This window comes from Dromaius novaehollandiae, chromosome 25 (genome assembly GCF_036370855.1).
Source record: "Dromaius novaehollandiae isolate bDroNov1 chromosome 25, bDroNov1.hap1, whole genome shotgun sequence".
NCBI classification, from domain to species: domain Eukaryota; kingdom Metazoa; phylum Chordata; class Aves; order Casuariiformes; family Dromaiidae; genus Dromaius; species Dromaius novaehollandiae.
The window spans coordinates 5312657-5330237 of NC_088122.1; the positions used below are offsets into that span (position 1 = coordinate 5312657).

A 17581-nucleotide genomic window follows, 5' to 3' on the forward strand; every position below is an offset into this window, starting at 1 on the left:
ATTCGGGGGGGCTGGGGGGCAGTTCGTGGGGGGTGGCGCTGAGAGGGCTGGTGGTGCGGGGGGCCATTCTGGGGAGTGGGGGCTGAGGGGGGCAGTTGGGGGGGGTATGAGGGGTGGGGGGGTGCAGGGGCAATCCTGTGAGGGGGGTAATTTGGGGGGTGGGGGGGGCAATGCAGTGAGGGGGCAGTTCTGGGGGTTATGAAGGGTGAATGGGGAGGGAGGCATTGCCGGGGGGGGGCATTCCGGGGCGGGGGGGAGATTTGGGCCCCAGTGTGGGGCAGTCCCAGGCGAGAGGAGAAGTGAGGGGGGCTGGGGAGGAGGCAGGGGGTGCAGGGGTACGGGGGGGGGGCAATCTGGAGTGGGGGGGGCAGTGGGGGGGGGGCCGGGGAGGGCAGAGGGACACGAGGGGGGCTCCTGGGTCACCTTCACTCTCTTCCAAACCACCTTTTCCTACAAAGCAGAGACCCCGGCATCCCGAGGACCCCGTGATTTGTGCCCATAATTCCTCGGAAAAATCAGCCCGGAGGGACCGGCCTCTTCTGATGCACGAGGCCTGCGTCCCCGCGAGCACAGCGTTCCCACCTGCTAACGAACGAACGAACGAACGTAACGGGGAGCTTCGTGCGGGGAAAGGCAGCTCCACGCAGGCCTAATCCCTCACCTGCCCATGTGCTGCTGCCACCTCACCGTGGCCATGGAGATCCCGCGAGCCGTCACCGCGCTCCCGTCCTCTGCCCTGCGAGATAACTCAGCAAAAAAGCGTGCCGGCCCGCAGATAACAGCAGATATTTATCTCCTCGCCAGCCGGTGCAAGGTATGAAACGGCACGGAGGACAGGAGGAATCTGAAAGGCGGAAAATTAATTAAGAGGCTCTGCCGTTGCCTTGCTGTGATCTTAGTAACTGAACCATTAAAGCAAAGGTGATTTCTTCTTCGTGGGGTAGTTACATTCCCCTTCCTCTGTTACCGCTCCCTGCGCTATGTTTGGGTCTTAGAGGTGCGTGCATGTGCGTTTGCGAGCAAATGCGTGGTCCTTGGTTCAACACGTTCAGTAACTATTGAGCGAGGAGACGCATTGTCCTCCCTTTCTGTTTTCTGTGGTTTTGCATTATCATTTCTTTAATAAACCATGACATGCTATTTATATTGATTCAAGGCCTGGAGACGCTTGTGTAGCTCGGGACTCACGGATCAATCCAGCCAGCCATTGCCATGGCGTATCCCAGTGATATTATTACACCGTTGTTTTTGATCAAGACCTGCCAGTCTGGTTTTGTATCATGTTCTCAAATACATATTCCTGCTGCGTTACATGTCGTAATGTTAAACAAATATACACAGGTTTTAGTAGAGACAAAGCAAGGGCTTAGTCTGGCAGAGGATCCTTAGGAGAGACTTTCCAGCGTTAATAGATGCATGCTCGAGTCCTGTGTTACAACATGGAAGGATTTTGGTACCGAAGTGCCACTTGAGAGCCCCAGCAAAGAGCAATGGTCGTGTTCACCCGTAGCCCTGCAGCAGAGCGTTTGTCCTGAGCTCCCATTTTGACCCTGGTCAAAAATGATGAAACGTTTGGAAAACACTCCTTGTCATCAAAAAGTCCAGAAGTGCAATGGGTGGCTTAACCGAATGAAGGTTAAGGGGTGGGTTGGCTGCAATTCATAACTACGTGAGGTACAAAAACCTCATGTTTTTGCAGAGGAACAGCCTCTCCCTGCATCTAACAGAGAAGGAAATAAGTTCTGCTAACTGGTTGAAGAACAGCTCAGGGGGCTGTGCTGTATTTTAGGAGGGAGGACAGCTACTGGAATAGGTACAGGTGTGGGGGAATCTACCCTGCTGGCAGGTTTCTACTGTTTTTTTTTTTTTAAAGCTGTGTTACTCTTAGAATGACCTAATCTGGGAAACTCCTGCAACCACAGTTATGCTGGAGTTCAGCGCTGACCATCGCAATGGTCCCTTCTGTATAGTCTATGCACGTCGCAATGAGCAAGAGCCTTACGTTAAAGGAACATACTGCTTTTTTGTTTGAAATCTTTCTTATGTTAATAATAACAGAGCATTAAACTCAGACTGATGAGCTTGTTTAAATCTTCGTGTCTTTCACGCTGTTTGCTCAACACGTCACAGACTCGCGCCTCACTGCTGGATGGGCTGCTTCTGTGCTTCTTTGCGTTGTACTGTCACTCACAAAAATATCCACGTACCTGGCAGCTGCCAGCGCGGTCTGTCCAGTCCGGCTTGGTCCTCGTAGGCTCATTCGGGCCTTAAACGTTAGAGGGAGCTAAAGACTGCTGCATGCACCCAGCGCAGGCCTGGAAGATTTGGACACTATGGTTTCTTGCACCCTGGTTGGCTTTTCCCAGGGCAAATGGGCACCGGTCGGTGTGTCCCCGCAGCCCTTCGGCTCCGCGAGGGTCGGAAAAAGCCCTGGCCGAGGGCTGGCCCTGCGCTGGGAGACACGTGAACATCCCCCCAGCCACTACGAAGGGGGACACAGGTGGAGGAGGACAAAGTCGCTCTCCTGCCCTATCCCCCCCTACCAAACCCCAGCGAATCCATCCCCAAGAAACGATGTCTCCAAGGGGTCAGGGCGTCTCGCAGGGAGGGTGCCCGCTTCTCCGGCACGCAAGGAGGGGAGTCAACACCCCCCCAGCACCCGCCTGATCCTACTTACTCACCATGTGATGAATAAGAACAATTCACACCACGATGGTATCCAGCGGCTAAAACCAGGCCCAGCGTAAAGAAACACGGGGATAATATGGATAGCACAGAAATCCCTTTGGGTCACGGTCACCTTGGCAAGGGAGCATAAAATGAGCTCAGTGGGAGGAGGCAAGGTGTTTGCTACGGCGTCCGGCATCGAAGCGCTACCGCTCGCCGCAGCGTTATCAGAGCAATACAAACCAGGCCAGCGCTGCATGGGAGCCTCCAGCATCCCAGCAATAAATCTGAGCACAAACGCTCCTCAAAACGGTAAGGCTCGGGTATTCCTGGATGTGATCACCAACAGATTTCTTCACAAATTGGGCACTCGGTGAAAGGCAGCGCTATTTTTGGCTGGGTTTTGATAAGGAATCGTAATATGCTAGAAACCCTGACCGCAGCAATCGCTCCGGGTGGAGGAGTCAGGTCAAGTCTAGTGACAAATACAGGGGTGGAAATAAGGGGTTCGGTTGCACGAGGACAAGCTACAAGCAGATGAGGGTGGTGCAAACAGTGCGACCAGAGAGCTCGATGGCAGAGGACACCTGACATTGCTTTAACTCATAGAGGCAAAAAAATATGTGGAATATATACCCTGAGCAAAGGAATATGGAGCGAGATCACTCAGGCTGAGCACCTGCCTCCGAAAGGGGTTGTGTTAAGAATAAACCAAACTCCCAGGAGGGCTGGGACAGGCGCATCTTCGGTGTTAGCAAGTGTAGGGATAAAATGAGCCTCGCCAAACCGGGTGCTTTAGGAATAAGCGTTTAGTTAAACCTCCCAGCAGGTGAGACCCTGAACCACCGGCCCCGCGATGCGCTCTGGATGTGGCAGTGCCACCGTGGCCGCAGCACGTGGGGCAGCAGCGGGAAAGGAGGCGTGATCACGGGAAGAAACATTGCAAAAAGAGCTTAAAAAAATAATAAAAACAAATCCAAACGGGCCTCAGCAGCAAAGCCTGGGACGTGGGTGACCGCTCCGGTGACGATGGGAGGATAGTTTGCAGGATGGACCGTGGGCAAAGGGCAGGAGATGAAGGGTTTTGGGAGAGGTGATTTGCAAACCCAAGCCCGGGTGAGACAACTTGCAAGCAGGGAAGGAGAAACGGGTCGGGGGCTCTGGGCACAGGAGGGAGCGATCGCTTTGCTTGGGGTGGCGGGACACCATCCTGGGAGGACACGGGCTCCCACCTGCCCAGCACACGGGATGCAGCAGAGCCGAGGGGTTTTGGGCTGATCTGAGTCCAGGGCTTCACCTCCGGCTCCAACCTGCATCCCAGCCCAGATGCAACATCCAAGTGCAGCAGGGCGGCTCGCAGCTCCTCCAGCGCAGGGCCGGGGCTGGAAACCCTTCTTCCTGCGCAAGAACACGCTTAAAAAATTGAATTTCATTGCATAAATTAAATCAGGTCTTCCCTAGCCAGGGACCAAAGCAAGCCAGGGCTCCTGCAGCCCTTCCCCGCCTGCCTGGCCCCGGCTTGCTTCCTCCTCCACCCTGGGTGCTTCCCACATCCCCAATACCCCCACCACCTTTTTAGTCATTTATTTTTATTATGCATTTGCTTTTTGCCTCTGTTTCCCCCTCCCCAAGGCAGGGGGGGATGATCATGAGGCTCCTGCTGCCGGGAGACGTGAGTCAGGGCTGGAGCCGCCGCCAGCTCACGCTTCCGCCTCGCGGACCCGGGACCCGCTGGACCGGTCCGAAACAGCCTTTGCTGCGGCTCCAACGCCCTCGGGCCCAGCCCGCAAATATCCAGAGTTGCATTTGGGAACAGAGCTGGGCTTAAATAAGTTAGGCTCAACCTGTCCAAGGCAATTCGTGCCTGGTATCTCCCTCCTGCCACGGTCTCTTGGGAAAAGCGATGCCACAGCATCATTCCTGTAGGGTCCCAGTGTACATGCCGGGTAAATCAGCCCCCAAATCCTCCCAATTTGGAAATTAGGGAAAACCGGCGCAAAGCAGACACACGAATCCCCCTTCTCACGTAGGTCTCAACGCATTTTTATTAAATTCTTACAAAACAGAATACAAAATTCTGGCATCAACAATTGTTATAAAGGAAAACTTCAATTCAGCTGTATCAGTTCACCTGGTACATACAGTAAAGTGCTTGTTTTTTGTGTGTTCTTTTTTTCCTTTTTAAATTTTTTTGTTTGTTTGTTTTCGTTTTTATTTTCCAAGCCAGCCCCCCCGCCCCGACCGGAGGCTGCCGTCGTACGAACCAGCAGCGCGCGGTAACGTGCCTCTCGCCGAACCAGCTTTGGCAGTCTTCATCGGTTGTAAAGCGGAGAAAAGTTTCTCCCGTATTGATTAAAAAAAAAAAAAACAACAACAAAAGTTAGCTTCACAGTAAAAATTTCTAACCAGTTCTAAGTTAGTCGGCCGAAGGAGGGATGATGGGGAGCCAAAACACTTAAAGTTTCCAGCTTAAGACAACAACAACAAAAAAAAAGAAAAAGAAAAAAGGGGAAAAAAAGGGAAACAGGGATTTAAGGTGGTTTCCAGGACAGATGCTTTTTGGGGTAGGGGAAAGGTGGGCGAGGAAGGGTGCAGCCAGGCGCTGCCGAGCGGGTCGGGGGGAGCATCCGTCGGGAAACCAGCCCCGGGAGAGGCGACAGCGGCCGAGCCGCCCTCGGCCCCGGTGTCCTTGCAAACCCAGTCACCGAGCCGAAGAAAAAAAAGGTCTGGTTAAGCCAAGCCGAAAATGCTCCGGTGGTGTTTCGGGTTGAGGCTGGGGCTCGAACACTAAGGACCACGTGAGCCTTTCGCAAGGGTATATAAAAAGCCCGGGGTGAAGGGGGGAGGAAAAGTTCGGAGACGCTCCCCCGCCATCCCCTTCCCACGATTAAAAACCAAAAAAAAAAAAAAAAAGAGGAAAAAAAAGAAAAAAAGGCTGCGGCGTGCAGCGTTAACAGCTCTCACAACACCAGCTCAAGGCATCGCGTACTGTACATCATTCAAGTATTTCTTAATATAAGACAACGAGGAATTATCTACAACCGATAAAACAAAATAAGCTCTAAAAAGTAACAACGTACAATCAAGGTGGATTATTTTTTTTTTCCTTTTCTCCTGCCTTTTAAGAGGCCTCTCCAGGGTGCCCCCCCCCAGGCCCCCCCTCCCCACGCTGAGCAGTCAGGGGCACCCGGAGGAAGGGGGGGGGGATCATGAGCGCAGGGCGTTTTTGGGGGGGAGCCGGGAAGGGGCCAAAAATCGCCGGTCCTTCCCCGCGGGCGCCCGAGCTCATCGCCTCCCGCGCTAACTCACACCTCCCTGAAACAAAAAAAACAACCAAAAAAGATACCCCCAACAACATATATTGCATAGTATTGCTGTCAGCAGTCTTAAAATAAAACGGAGAACTTTATTCTGAGACGGCGACTGTCTTCGACGAAAAGCCCCCGGGGGGGAGGCTCTTCCCGGCTGCGAGCCAGCTCCCCCGACCCTCCAGCCGCGCGTGCAACGGGGTGAGGTTGCTTTCCCGAAAATATAAAGCTCAAAGCATCGAGCACGGAAAGGGAGATGGCTAATGGGGGGGGGGGGGGGGGCAGCCAGTTTTGGGTCGGGAAAGGAGGCGGAGGGGACGGCGGCGGGCTCAGCTCGGCGGTTCGGTGCCGGAGGGGGACACGCATGCACGTGCGTGTGCTTGGGGCCAGCCCAAAGCCGCACCAGGTCGCCCCTTTGGCCAAAAGCTCAAAAAAAAAATAAAATAGAATAATTGCCCCCCCCACCCCCAAAACTGGCTGTTTTTTGCTGGCTCTTTGCCACCCCGGAGACCCCGCCGGGCGCTCGAGGCTGCAGCGAGCCCCCTTGCCAAAAGCACCGAGCGCTGCCCAAACGGCCCCCAAACCCTGGAGTCGTCCCCCAATTTCGGGACGCCCCTCCGAGCCCCCCTCCCCGAAAAAGCTCCCGCCGGGGGCTGCTCAGCGGCACCAGCCCGCAGGGCAGGGGCGCCGGGGAAGACGCTTCTGCGTGCCGGCTCTGGAAAAAAGCCCAGTTAGTTTAAAACCAATAATAATAAAAAAAAAGGAGGGGGGGGAATAGCTTATTTTGAAACATGCTGCCAAGAGTGGGGGGCCGGTGCCTCGGCGGGTCCCTGCTCCCTCGCAGGCACCAGCTTTCCCCACCGGCAAAAGCGGCTTTTCCCCTCGGCCCAGAGGTGCCTCCCGGCTGGGTTTCGTCCCCCCCCCCAAAAAAAAAAAAGAGACAAGCGAGAAACCTGCAGCCCCGGCGGGGGAAGCCGAGGACGAGCCGCCGCCGCCAACGCTGCCGCGGGCCTTTTGTTCACAGTATGAAACGAGCCGAAATGGTCGGAGCAGCCGCGGGTACAAAGAGTCCTTTGGTGTCGGGAAAGGGGCGGGGGGGGGGAAAAAAAAAGTCAGAGAAACCAAGAGCAGAGAAACAAAACACCCGTGCGTCTGTCGGCTGTCCTCGAATGTGCTCTGGGTGAAGCAACCTCACGCTTGATTTAATACCTTAAGAAAAAAAATATATATATGTATCTTAAACAAACCCTCCCACCCCCAGACTTACAAGATCAGCAAAACCTTGGAAACCAGCCAACAGGGAAGAGTCCTGATCTTGTCCCTAGCTAGAAACAGTGTTGTTATTTTTTTCTCCTTTTTTTTTTAAAAAAAAAAAAAAAAGAAAAGAAAAGAAAAATAGAGGGGACAGCCCGGCGGGGGAGCGCTCAGGCCTGGTCGGCCACCAGCACCAGCGGCGGGGCCACCAGGTGCTGGCCGGCGGCCACCGCCTTGGCCAGGCTGCTCTTCTGCCGCCGCTTGGCCAGCTTGGACTCGGAGGGGGGAGAGAGCTGCATGGCCCATGAGGTAGCTTTGATGATGATGGGTGGTGCCTCCTCCTCCTCTTCCTCGTCCTCGTCGCGCCGCGTCAGCTGCCGGTTGACGGCGATGGCCTCGGCGGCGAAGGAGGTGAGCTCTTTGGCACTGCTGTTCCTGCCGGAGGACACCGAGGTTGGGGTTGGGGACATGCAAGAGCCCAGCGCTGGCCTCGTCCCCAAAATGTGGCGAGTGCAGTGGGTCTGGGGTGGACTCACCTCTGCAGGATGATGGGGGTGGGCAGGGTGTTATCCGGGGCGCACTGCAACGAAATGGAGGCAAGTTAGCGCCCGGTCCCCCCCCCAACCCACCAGGAGCTTCGCCAGTTGGAGCAGGGCCGCAGGGCGCCGGGCACTCACCCCCTGCACCCAGGGGTGCTCCAGGACCTGGGCGGCGCTGAGCCGCTTCTTGGCGTCCCTCACCAGCAGCTTGGAAATGAGGTCTTTGGCTCCGAAGGAGATGTGCGCCCAGTCCTTGTCGGGAAACTCGTACTTGCCTTCCTGGATGCTCTCAAAGAGCATGTTCTGCGAGGGGGGGACAGCAGGGCGTCAGCGGGGCCACCACCTCCACCGCGGGGCCGGGCCACCACCACAGGGCTGGGCCACCACCACCACCACAGGGTTGGGCCGCCACCACCACCACCACAGGGTTGGGCCACCTGCTCCACCAGGGAGCCAGGCCGCCACCACCACCTCTGCCACCTCCACCATGGGGCCACTGCCACCACCACCGGGCCAGGCCACTTCCACAGGGCCAGGCCACAGCCACCTCCACCGCAGGGCCGGGCCACCGCCACCTCCACGGGGCTGGGCCACCGCCACCTCTGCCACCACAGGGCTGGGCCACCTCCATGGGGCCAGGCCACCACCACCGCCTCCACCAATGGGGCCGGGCCACCTCCACGGGGCTGGGCCACCTCCGCCACCACGGGCCGGGCCAGCTCACCTGGCAGGTATGGCAGGCCTCGCCGCGGTCCCAGCCGCAGTCGGAGCCGCAGTGGCCCACGAAGGGCGGGTAGCCGCTCAGCATGATGTAGAGGATGACGCCCAGGCTCCAGAGGTCGCAGCGCTTGTCGTAGATGGACGCCTCCTCGTTGAAGGCCTCCACCACCTCCGGGGCCATGTACTCGGCGGAGCCGCACTGCGGGGCGAAGGCGGCCGCCTCAGCTCGAGCCTCTCCTCCCAAAACCGGCGCCAAAGCCGGGATTTCCCCATTTCCCCCTGCCCCAAAGACTCGTTTCTCCCGGGAATCAGGGAAAAGGGTCACCGCGAGCAGGAGCCACCACATCCATCCCTCCCCCCCAAAAAAAGCGAGCGCTGATCGCTGGCTCGGAGGGACGCGATCCCCCGCCGGCCGGCCCCGCGGCTCCCGGCGGACGCGCTGCTTCCAGGACTTAATTAAGGCCCCGGCCTGGCAAGAGGGGAGAAGCTGCCAGGGGAAAAAATAAATAAATAATAATAATAAAAAAATGCGGCTCTGCCTGTTCGCCCGCCGCCGGCGCCGGAGGGGTTAAGCGCTGAGGTAAGGAGAGGCGCAGATGTCTCCGCGGCCCCTCTCCCGCCCCTCGCCGGGATCGTCTGGGGCTTTCCAGCTCACGTGACCCGTCAGCCCACACGGGCTTGTGACGACGGGAAGGGAGGAGAGAAGAAAAAAAAGCTGCAGCAAACAGATAATCAGCCCTGCGCCGAGAGGCCGCGGCGAGCGCAGAACAGCTGATGCCACAGGAATTAAAAAAAGAGCCTCTGAGCTGCAAAGCTTTAACCCTCTGGGCCCCGCAGAGAACTGCGAACTCCCTACACTGATGACATCCAGAGCTCGTGCTGGTGGAGGGGCAAACGGGGGGGGAGGCAGGATGGGGGGAAGGCAGCGTGCTGGGGTGTTTTGGGGACGCTGCGCAGCTCCCCGGTGCCGTCACGTGCCCCGGCGCGACGTGCCCGGCGTTGCGTCAGCCTCCGGCCGCACATGAGCCGAGGCCGGACCCCCCCGCCGCGGTGAGGCCCGGCGGGGCCTGCGCCGTGCCGATAAGGGCCCTGGGGTCCCCCCCGTCCCCGGTTTCGGGCGCGGGCACTCACCGGGGTGAGCAGCTCCGGGGTGGAGATGGGCGAGCAGTCGCCGTTGAGCTTGATGCCGCTTCCCAGGTCGAAATCACAGATCTTCACCGGGGAAACCTGGGGGTGGCAGAGCGGCGGCCGCCCGTCACCCCCGGCCACGGCAGCCGGGACCCGCGGCACCGAGGCGCCCGCCGGCCGCTCACCTGGTCGGGGCTCTCGCAGAGGATATTTTCCGGTTTTAAATCTCTGTGCGCTATTCCTGGCGGGAGGAAAAATATTAAAATAAAACAAATCAAGGCAAAAACCCCCTCGGCGACGGCTCGAGGGGTCGGGGCAGCCACGCAGCTCCGCGGGGAAGGGCCGAAGCACCGGCCGGGCCAAGCGAGGGGACGCGGCTCGGCATCACGAGGAGGAGGAAGAGGAGGAGGAGGATGGGGGGGCTCCCGGCTCACCTTTGTTGTGCAAAAAGTGGAGGGCGCTGGCGATATCCCGCACCACCACGCTGGCCTCGAGCTCGTTGAAGTGGCGCCTCCGATGGATGTGCGTCAGGATGGAGCCTGGGGCCGGGCGAGAGGAGATGGCACCCGCCGCTCCCGTTTGGGGGGATTTGGGGGGTTTTGCCTAATTTTTTTTTTTCCGGGAACGGCGGCTAGTCCTGCGGCGCGCTCACCTCCCCGCATCTTCTCGAACACCAGGTAGAAGCGATCCTCCTCCTCGAAGAACTCGATCAGCTCCAGGACGTTCCTGCGAGGACACCCGGCGTCAGCAGCGGCCCCCGCCGCCGCGAGCGGGCTCCCCTTGTCGGGGAGGGGGGAAGAAACGGGATTTAGAGCAGCCCCGGGACGCTCGGCAAGGCCAAGGGGAGCGCCGGCCCCCAGGAGCGCAGCGGGGTGGAGCCCACCCGTGTCCCGAGGTGGCGCCCGGCCTCAGCGCGGCCCCGCACCTGTGTCCTTGGCACTGGTACAACATCTCCACCTCGCGGAAGACCCTGCTCCGGATGTGGCCCAGGCGCTTCTCGATGATCTGAAATGCAAAAGGAGACGGGGGGAGGCTTAGGAGCAGTTTTGGGGGGGGGGGGGACAGGCCTGGCAGCAGCCACCCCCCAACGACGTGCCGGGGACCTGGAGGGGACAGTGAGAGGCCAGGCCAGGGCGAGCCGTCACCCGAAGGGGTTAAGGCTGCCAGAGAGGCCATTCCCCTCCCCGCCAGCGGCACTGAGCAGCGGGGCCCGCGCCGGGGGGGGCTCCTGCGGCGCTGAGCTGGGGCCCCCGCCAGCACGCGGGTGCTCGGCCGTGCAGCTTCAGCCAGCGGCCCCCCCCACTGCCTCAGTTTCCCCAGTGACACCCCAAAACCCCAGCGGGACAACAGGGGGGATTCAAGGCTCCCGGTGCACGTTGCTCGCTGCAGCGACCGGGATGCTGTTCCCCAGCTCGACGCCCCGAAATCCAGCAGAATTTCACCCGCGAGCCGCGACGCCGGGGCTGCCGGGAGGGGTGCGTTGGCCCCCCCTCGGTTCCAGGCCGCCAGCAAGAGCCAGAGCAGCCCCCAGAGACCCGCAACAGCCGAGGGGGGGGGGGGGGGGGCGGGAAAAGCCCCAAGGGCCCGAGCGGCGGCAGGGGAAACCGAGGCAGGCGGCAGCACCAGTCGCTCACCTTCACGGCGTACTCCTTGTTGGTGATGAGGTTAACGCAGGCCTGGACGCGGGCGTGAGCGCCTTCGCCGAGCACCTCCTCCTGCAGCTGGTAAACATCTGGGGGAGCCGGGGCGGCGTCAGCCTCGGGCGGGGAGGCCCCCGCCGCCGCCACCGCCGCCCGGCCCCGCGCTCACCTTCGAAGCGGCCCGAGAAGCTGTCGGTGGCTCTGCAGCGCTTCTTCTTCTTGTTCCGTTTCTTGGCGTCGGGGATGTCGATGGGTTGGCTCGCCGGCATGTCTGCGGCACGGCGGCGGCGTGAGGCTCGCCGGGGGACACCGCCGCCGCGGCGTGGCCCCTCGTCCCCCCCCCGCCCGCACGCCGCCCCTCGCCCCCGCACTCACCGGGCCGGGCTGGGCACTCGAAGTTGAAGACGGACTCCAGGCGGTCGGAGCGGTCGAACTCCACATCGAAGGGGTTTTGGCCCTGCTGGGCGGCGAGGAGGGCGGTGAGATGGCGGCCACCGGGCCGAGCACCGCGGCCCGGCCCCGACCGCCCCGTCCCGTCAAGCCGAGGCGGAGGAAGAGGAGGAGGAGGAAGGCTCTGAACGCGCCCCTCCGTGGGGGCAACACTCTGGCAGCCCTAGAGCAGCACGAGGGGCGGCGGCAGCGCCAAGCCAACCCCAAATTTCCACCGATATCCAACCTCCATGGAGGGAAACAAAAGCCCCCAGGGACCTGAGCTCCTTCGGAGCAGGACGCGGCCGGGCTTTACCCCCGCGCCCACCCCGAAGCCTCCCCGGGAGCGGCGGGACGGGTGCCCCCAGCACCCCCAACGCGCGGGGGGCGGAGGCGAGCTGGCCCCGGGCTCGGCGGGGTTACGAAAGGCGTCGGGGCGGAGGCGGATCGCTGCGGGCCGCGGCCGGGAAGGAGGCCAGCCCAGCTCGCGTCCCGGCGAGCGGCCGAGCCCCGGGGCCAGCGAGTGCAGAGCCGCCGCGGCCGGCGACAGCCGGAAAGCGCCTGTTTGCTCCTGCCGCGGCTCCCGGACAACCGCCGCGGGTCCCGGAGCGGGTGGGAGGACGTGGGGGTCCCCATGCCCCCCCCGGCCCCAAATCCGGGAGGGCGGATTCGGCCCCGCTCGCCGCAGGACGAGGCCCCCCGCGCCGCCCCCTCGGCGGCCCCGCAGGATCCGGCCCCGGCGCTCGCCGCTTGCGCAACGGGGCCCCGGGATTGACGGGGCCTGGTGGGGCCCTTGGGCGGGCGCCAGCGGCGCGACACCGACGCGGGGCCCGAGCGGGGCGACCCGCCCCCGCGCTCGCCGCCAGGATTCGGCCGCTCGGCGCAAACCGGCTCGGCGGGGCGGGAGCTGCTGCTGCTGCAGGGAAAGGGCGGCGGGGGCCCGGTCCTGCAGGCCGGTGGCCGCCGGCGGCTCGGGTGCAGCCGAGCATCCCAGCCGCGCCGCAGCATCGCCGCCTTCGCCCGGCTCCTTTGCCCTGGGGTTTTGCAGCCGGAGGCGCCGACATCCCCCCCCCGGGGGCAGCGCCCTTGACAGCGGCTCCCGTGCAGGCAGGGGGGCAGGATCGGTCCCTCGGTTGGGTGCCAGCAGCAGGGCGACGGGCGCTTCCTTCCTGCGGGGAGCTCGCGGGGGAGCGCGAGCGGCGCCGCACAAAGGAGGGAGCCCGGGCGCTCGCGGGCAGGTGATGCGAGGCGGCGGGGCGCAGGATACGGCCGGCCTGGCCCGCTGCAGGCCCCGCCGCGGCCTCCTCCGGCCACGCCAAGCCGGCGCCCCGCTCCGCCGCCGGGGCCCTGGCTGCATCCCGGGCCTGGCCGAGCATCACCTGCGGCGGGCGCAGGCCGGGGGGGGGGGGGGGGGGGGGGGGCGCAGCATCGCCCGCCGGACGCCAGCGCGCCTTTACCTTGAAGGAGCGGTGGAAACCTTGGATTTCGGATTTCTTCTGCACCATTTTGCTGCGGGGTTGCTGGTGGAAAATTGCGGGGGGGGGGGTGCGAATGAAAGCCGAATTGGGGGGGGGGGAGGAAGGGAGGGAGGCGGGGAGGGGGGAGCAGAGCTGGAGCCGGTCCGGGCGCTGGCTGCAGACCTGCGGGCAGAGCAGCGGGTCAGCGCGGCGCCGCCGGCGGGAGGGGCGGGCTGGGGGGGGGCCCCCCCCGCGCCCCCGCTCACCGCGCGGCCCCGCAGCGCCGCCGCCGCCGATGGTGCCGCAGCGCCGCCCGTTCCGCTCCGCTCCGCTCCGCTCCGCCGCCGGGAGGGGACGGGGCGCCGCCGCCCCGCCGCGCTTTATAGCGGCGCCCCGGCCCGCCCCGGCCCCGCCGCCCGCTCCGCCCCGAGCCGCCGCTCCGCCCCCCGCCGCCGCCGCTCCGGGGCGGGGGGGGCCGCACAGCCCCCCCTCCCCCGCCGTGCGGCAGCCCGCGACCCCCCCGCGCTGCACCGGGAGGCGGCGACACCCCCCCCGCACCCCCCTGCATTGCACCCGGGGGCGGCGACCCCCCCCGGGGACCCCCCCGCATTGCACCGGGAGGCGGGGACACCCCCCCGGCCCCCCCCCCGCATTGCACTCGGGGACGGCGACACCCCCCGGGGACCCCCCCGCTGCACCCGGGGGTGGCGACGCCCCCCCCGGCTCCCCCCTGCATTGCACCGGGCACAGGGACACCCCCCTGGCACCCCCTTCTGCTGCACCCAGACCCCCCCCCCGCGCTGCACCCAGGGACGGGGACACCCCCGAGCACCCAACCCCCCTCCCCCCCTGCCCCTGCCCCCCCCCGCGCCCCCCCCGCGGACCGCCCCGCTGCGCGAGGAGCCGGGGAGGAGCCGCGCTGCTCTCCCGACCCGCCCCCGGCCTCCATTTACCGCGGCACGCTGGGCCCCAGCCCCCCCCCCCCGGGCCCCCTGACCCCCCCGGCGCCGCCCGCCGCAGCCCGCGGGGCCCCACACGTGTCACGAGCGGCGCCGTCCTCAGCTCGGCACCCCGCAGCCGGGCTCAATCCTGCCCCGCGGTTGTTCCCCTTCCCCTCCGGCCGCCACCGAGGCCCCGCTCGGCCAAGGGGGGCGGGGGGACACAGTTGGCCAAGCAGGACCCCCCCCCCCAGCCACCGTCACCCATGGGTGGCAACCGCCGGGCCGGGAGCCCCCCCGCCTTAGCGTGACGTCAGCCCCGCACGGGCTGAGGCCGGACGAGCTCGGTGCGTGGGCCAGGCCCAGGCCCAGGCCCAGGCGCGGTGGCGGTGGTGGCGGTGGTGGCGGCGGTGGCGGCGGAGGCCAATGGCCGCGGCACGGCGGTGCATTACCTCACCGGCCGCGCGGCGCATTGGCTGCGGCGGCCGCTCGGCCCGCCGGGGACTCCGGGGCCCCCCGGGCCGCAGCCGCGGCCCCCACCCCGCCGCGGCCCTGCTTTGGGCCGGATTCCCTCCGCATCAGCAAAATCGAGATTATTATTTTATTTTTTGCAAACTCCCCTCGCAACAGGCAGCTCCTCCCGGAGCAAAACAGAAGAAAAAACAGGGGAAAAAACAAACAAAAAAGCCCCAAACTTTGCTTTTTTTTTTTTTTTTTTACCACCGAGTGCCTCCAACCAGCGCTGCTTTACTGCGGGGAGCGGCGGGCAGTGATTCCCCCTGCAGCCGGGGGGGGGGGGTCTGACACCCCCGTTATCCTGTGGGAGCCGGCCAGGAACGGGGGCTGCGGCCGGGTGTGATGAGCGCGTTGGGTCTCAGGCAGTGAGATGGGGGGGGTTGGTGCAAAGCCCCCCCGGCTCGTGCCTGCACCGCTTGCTGGGTGCATGTGGGTGCATGGGGGGGGGGGAGGCCGACAGGGGCACCCCCCCAGGGTCTGTCCCCCCCCCACGGCACCAGAGCCCGGTGCTGCTCCATTTCTCCGGCTCTTCCCTGCATCCGCAAGCGGCAAAACGGCCCTGGTGCAGGCAGGTTCCTGCAGCGACGCCTGGCCCTGCGTCCCGCACCGAGGCTTGCGGAAGAAGGGGAATTTCCCTGGGTCGAGGCTTGCAAAAAAGTTGCATTTTCCCTGAGCCCCATGACGAGGCTTGCAAAAAAGCTGCATTTTCGCTGTGCCCCAGGATGAGGCTTGCAAAAAGAATGGGAATTTCCCTGCACTCTGGGCAGAGGCTTGCAAAAAAGCTGCATTTTCCCTGCGCCTGGGTTGAGGCTTGCAAAAAGCTGCATTTTCCCTGCGCCCCAGGACGAGGCTTGCAAAAAAACAGGAGTTTCCCTGCACCCTGGGGCAAGGCTTGCAAAAAAGTTGCATTTTTTTTCCCTGTGTCTCAGGATGAGGCTTCTAAAAAACCAGGAATTTCCCTGTGCCCTGGGGCAAGGCTTGCAAAAAAGTTGCATTTTGCCTGAGCCCCATGACAAGGCTTGCAAAAAAATGGGAATTTCCCTGCACCCTGGGCCGAGGCTTGCGAAAAAGCTTCATTTTCCCTGCGCCCTGGGCTGAGGTTTGCAAAAAACCCGCATTTTCCCTGTGCCCTGCGACGAGGCTTGCAAAAAAGCTGCATTTTCCCTGGGCCCTGGGTTGAGGTTTGCAAAAAAGCTGCATTTTCTCTGCACTCCGGGATGAGGCTTGCAAAAAAACAGGAATTTCTCTGTGCCCTGGGCTGAGGCTTGCAAAAAGGCTGCATTTTTCCTGCAACCTGGGCCAAGGGTTGCAAAAAAGCTGCATTTTCCCTGCGCCCCACGATAAGGCCTGCAAAAAAATGGGAATTTCCCTGCGCCCTGGGCCAAGGCTTGCAGAAAACTGCAATCTCCCTGGGCACTGGGACAAGGCTTGCACAAAGACAGGAATTTCCCCATGCCCTGTGGCGAGGCTTGCAAAAAAAGGTGAATTTCCCTGCACCCTAGGCCGAGGCTTGCAAAAAACCTGCATTTTCCCCACACCCCTGGAAGAGGTTTGTAAAAAAAATTAGTATTTCCCTGCACCTTTGGCCAAGGCTTGCAAAAAAGCTGTATTTTCCCTGCGCCTTGGGCCGAGGTTTGCAAAAAAGCTGCATTTTCCCTGCACCCCATGACGAGGCCTGCAAAAAAAATGGGAATTTCCCTGTGCCCTGGGCGGAGGCTTGCAAAAAAGCTGCAATTCCCTGTGCCCTGGGACAAGGCTTGCAAAAAAGACAGGAATTTCCCCGCACCCAGCGATGAGACTTGCAAAAAAAGGTGAATTTCCCTGCACCCTAGGCTGAGGCTTGCAAAAAAGCTGCATTTTCCCTAGGCCCCTGGAAGAGGTTTGCAAAAAAATGAGAATTTCCCTGCACCTTGGGCCAAGGCTTGAAAAAACCCTACATTTTCCCTGCACCTTGGGCTGAGGTTTGCAAAAAAAGCTGCATTTTCCCTGCGCCTCGGGATGAAGCTTGCAAAAAAATGGGAATTTCCCTGCACCCTGGGCCAAGGCTTGGAAAGAAAGGTGAATTTCTCTGTGCCCTGGGCGGAGGCTTGCAAAAAAGTTGCATTTGCCCTGTGGCCCGGGATGAGGCTTGCAAAAAAACCTCAGATTTCCCTGCGGCCTGGGCCGAGGCTTGCAAAAAAACAGGAATTTCCCTGCACCCTGGGCTGAGGCTTGCAAAAAAGCTGCATTTTGCCTGTGCCCCGGGATGAGGCTTGCAAAAAAATGGGCATTTCCCTGTGCCCTGGCTTGATGTTTGCAAAAAAGCTGCATTTTCCCTGTGCCCCGGGATGAGGCTTGCAAAAAAATGGGCATTTCCCTGCGCCCTGGCTTGATGTTTGCAAAAAAGCTGCATTTTCCCTGTGCCCCGGGATGAGGCTTGCAAAAAAATGGGCATTTCCCTGCGCCCTGGCTTGATGTTTGCAAAAAAGCTGCATTTTCCCTGTGCCCCGGGATGAGGCTTGCAAAAAAATGGGCATTTCCCTGCGCCCTGGCTTGATGTTTGCAAAAAAGCTGCATTTTCCCTGTGCCCTGGGATGAGGCTTGCAAAAAAATGGGCATTTCCCTGCGCCCTGGCTTGATGTTTGCAAAAAAGCTGCATTTTGCCTGCGCCCCGGGCCGCGGCTTGCAAAAAACCCTCGGATTTCCCTGCACCCTGCGACGAGGCTCGGAGACGCGGGGAACCGGGGGACCTGCGCTGGGCCCGACCAAGGGAAAACAGGAAAGCGAGCCGGGCTGAGCCGCCGGTCCGGAAACCGGCTATTGTTGGAGCGGGCGAAGGGAGCGTGAGTCAGGCCGGGAGGGGAGCTGATCCGTGCCGGCTCCCCCGGGTGCCGTGGAGCCCCGTCCTCATCTCGTCCCAGCGCCGTCGCTTTGGCCGGTTTGGGAGAACCCCCCTTTTCCCCTTGTGTTATTTCCCCGGCGCGGAGACGTTACCGCCGATTTCCT

At 62.1% G+C, this 17581-nt stretch overlaps 1 protein-coding gene and 1 long non-coding RNA gene across 3 annotated transcripts in view; one reads left to right on the plus strand and one right to left on the minus strand.

The window, feature by feature from the left end:
- LOC135323598 (uncharacterized) overlaps window positions 1-2091 on the plus strand; it is a 2969-nt gene extending 878 nt beyond the window's left edge. Inside the window, exon 2 of the long non-coding RNA XR_010385065.1 lies at window positions 462-2091. This is a non-coding gene — a long non-coding RNA (uncharacterized LOC135323598). The remainder of the gene's footprint in view (window positions 1-461) is intronic.
- A 2595-nt stretch (window positions 2092-4686) lies between these two features.
- MKNK2 (MAPK interacting serine/threonine kinase 2) lies at window positions 4687-13545 on the minus strand. 2 transcript variants are annotated; one of them, XM_064497230.1, is made up of 14 exons: window positions 13409-13545; window positions 13143-13325; window positions 11632-11713; window positions 11426-11527; window positions 11251-11348; window positions 10542-10621; window positions 10269-10342; window positions 10051-10155; window positions 9802-9857; window positions 9620-9715; window positions 8493-8687; window positions 7907-8071; window positions 7766-7809; window positions 4687-7664 (listed from the first exon to the last, which is right to left on the minus strand). In XM_064497230.1, the coding sequence occupies exons 2-14, from the start codon at window positions 13188-13190 to the stop codon at window positions 7400-7402; spliced, it is 1410 nt and encodes a 469-aa protein (XP_064353300.1). In that variant the 5' UTR covers window positions 13191-13325; window positions 13409-13545; the 3' UTR covers window positions 4687-7399. The 2 variants fall into 2 exon arrangements, with proteins under 2 accessions (XP_064353300.1, XP_064353299.1); XM_064497229.1 differs by having other exon boundaries at window positions 11632-11716.
- Window positions 13546-17581: the final 4036 nt, after the last annotated feature.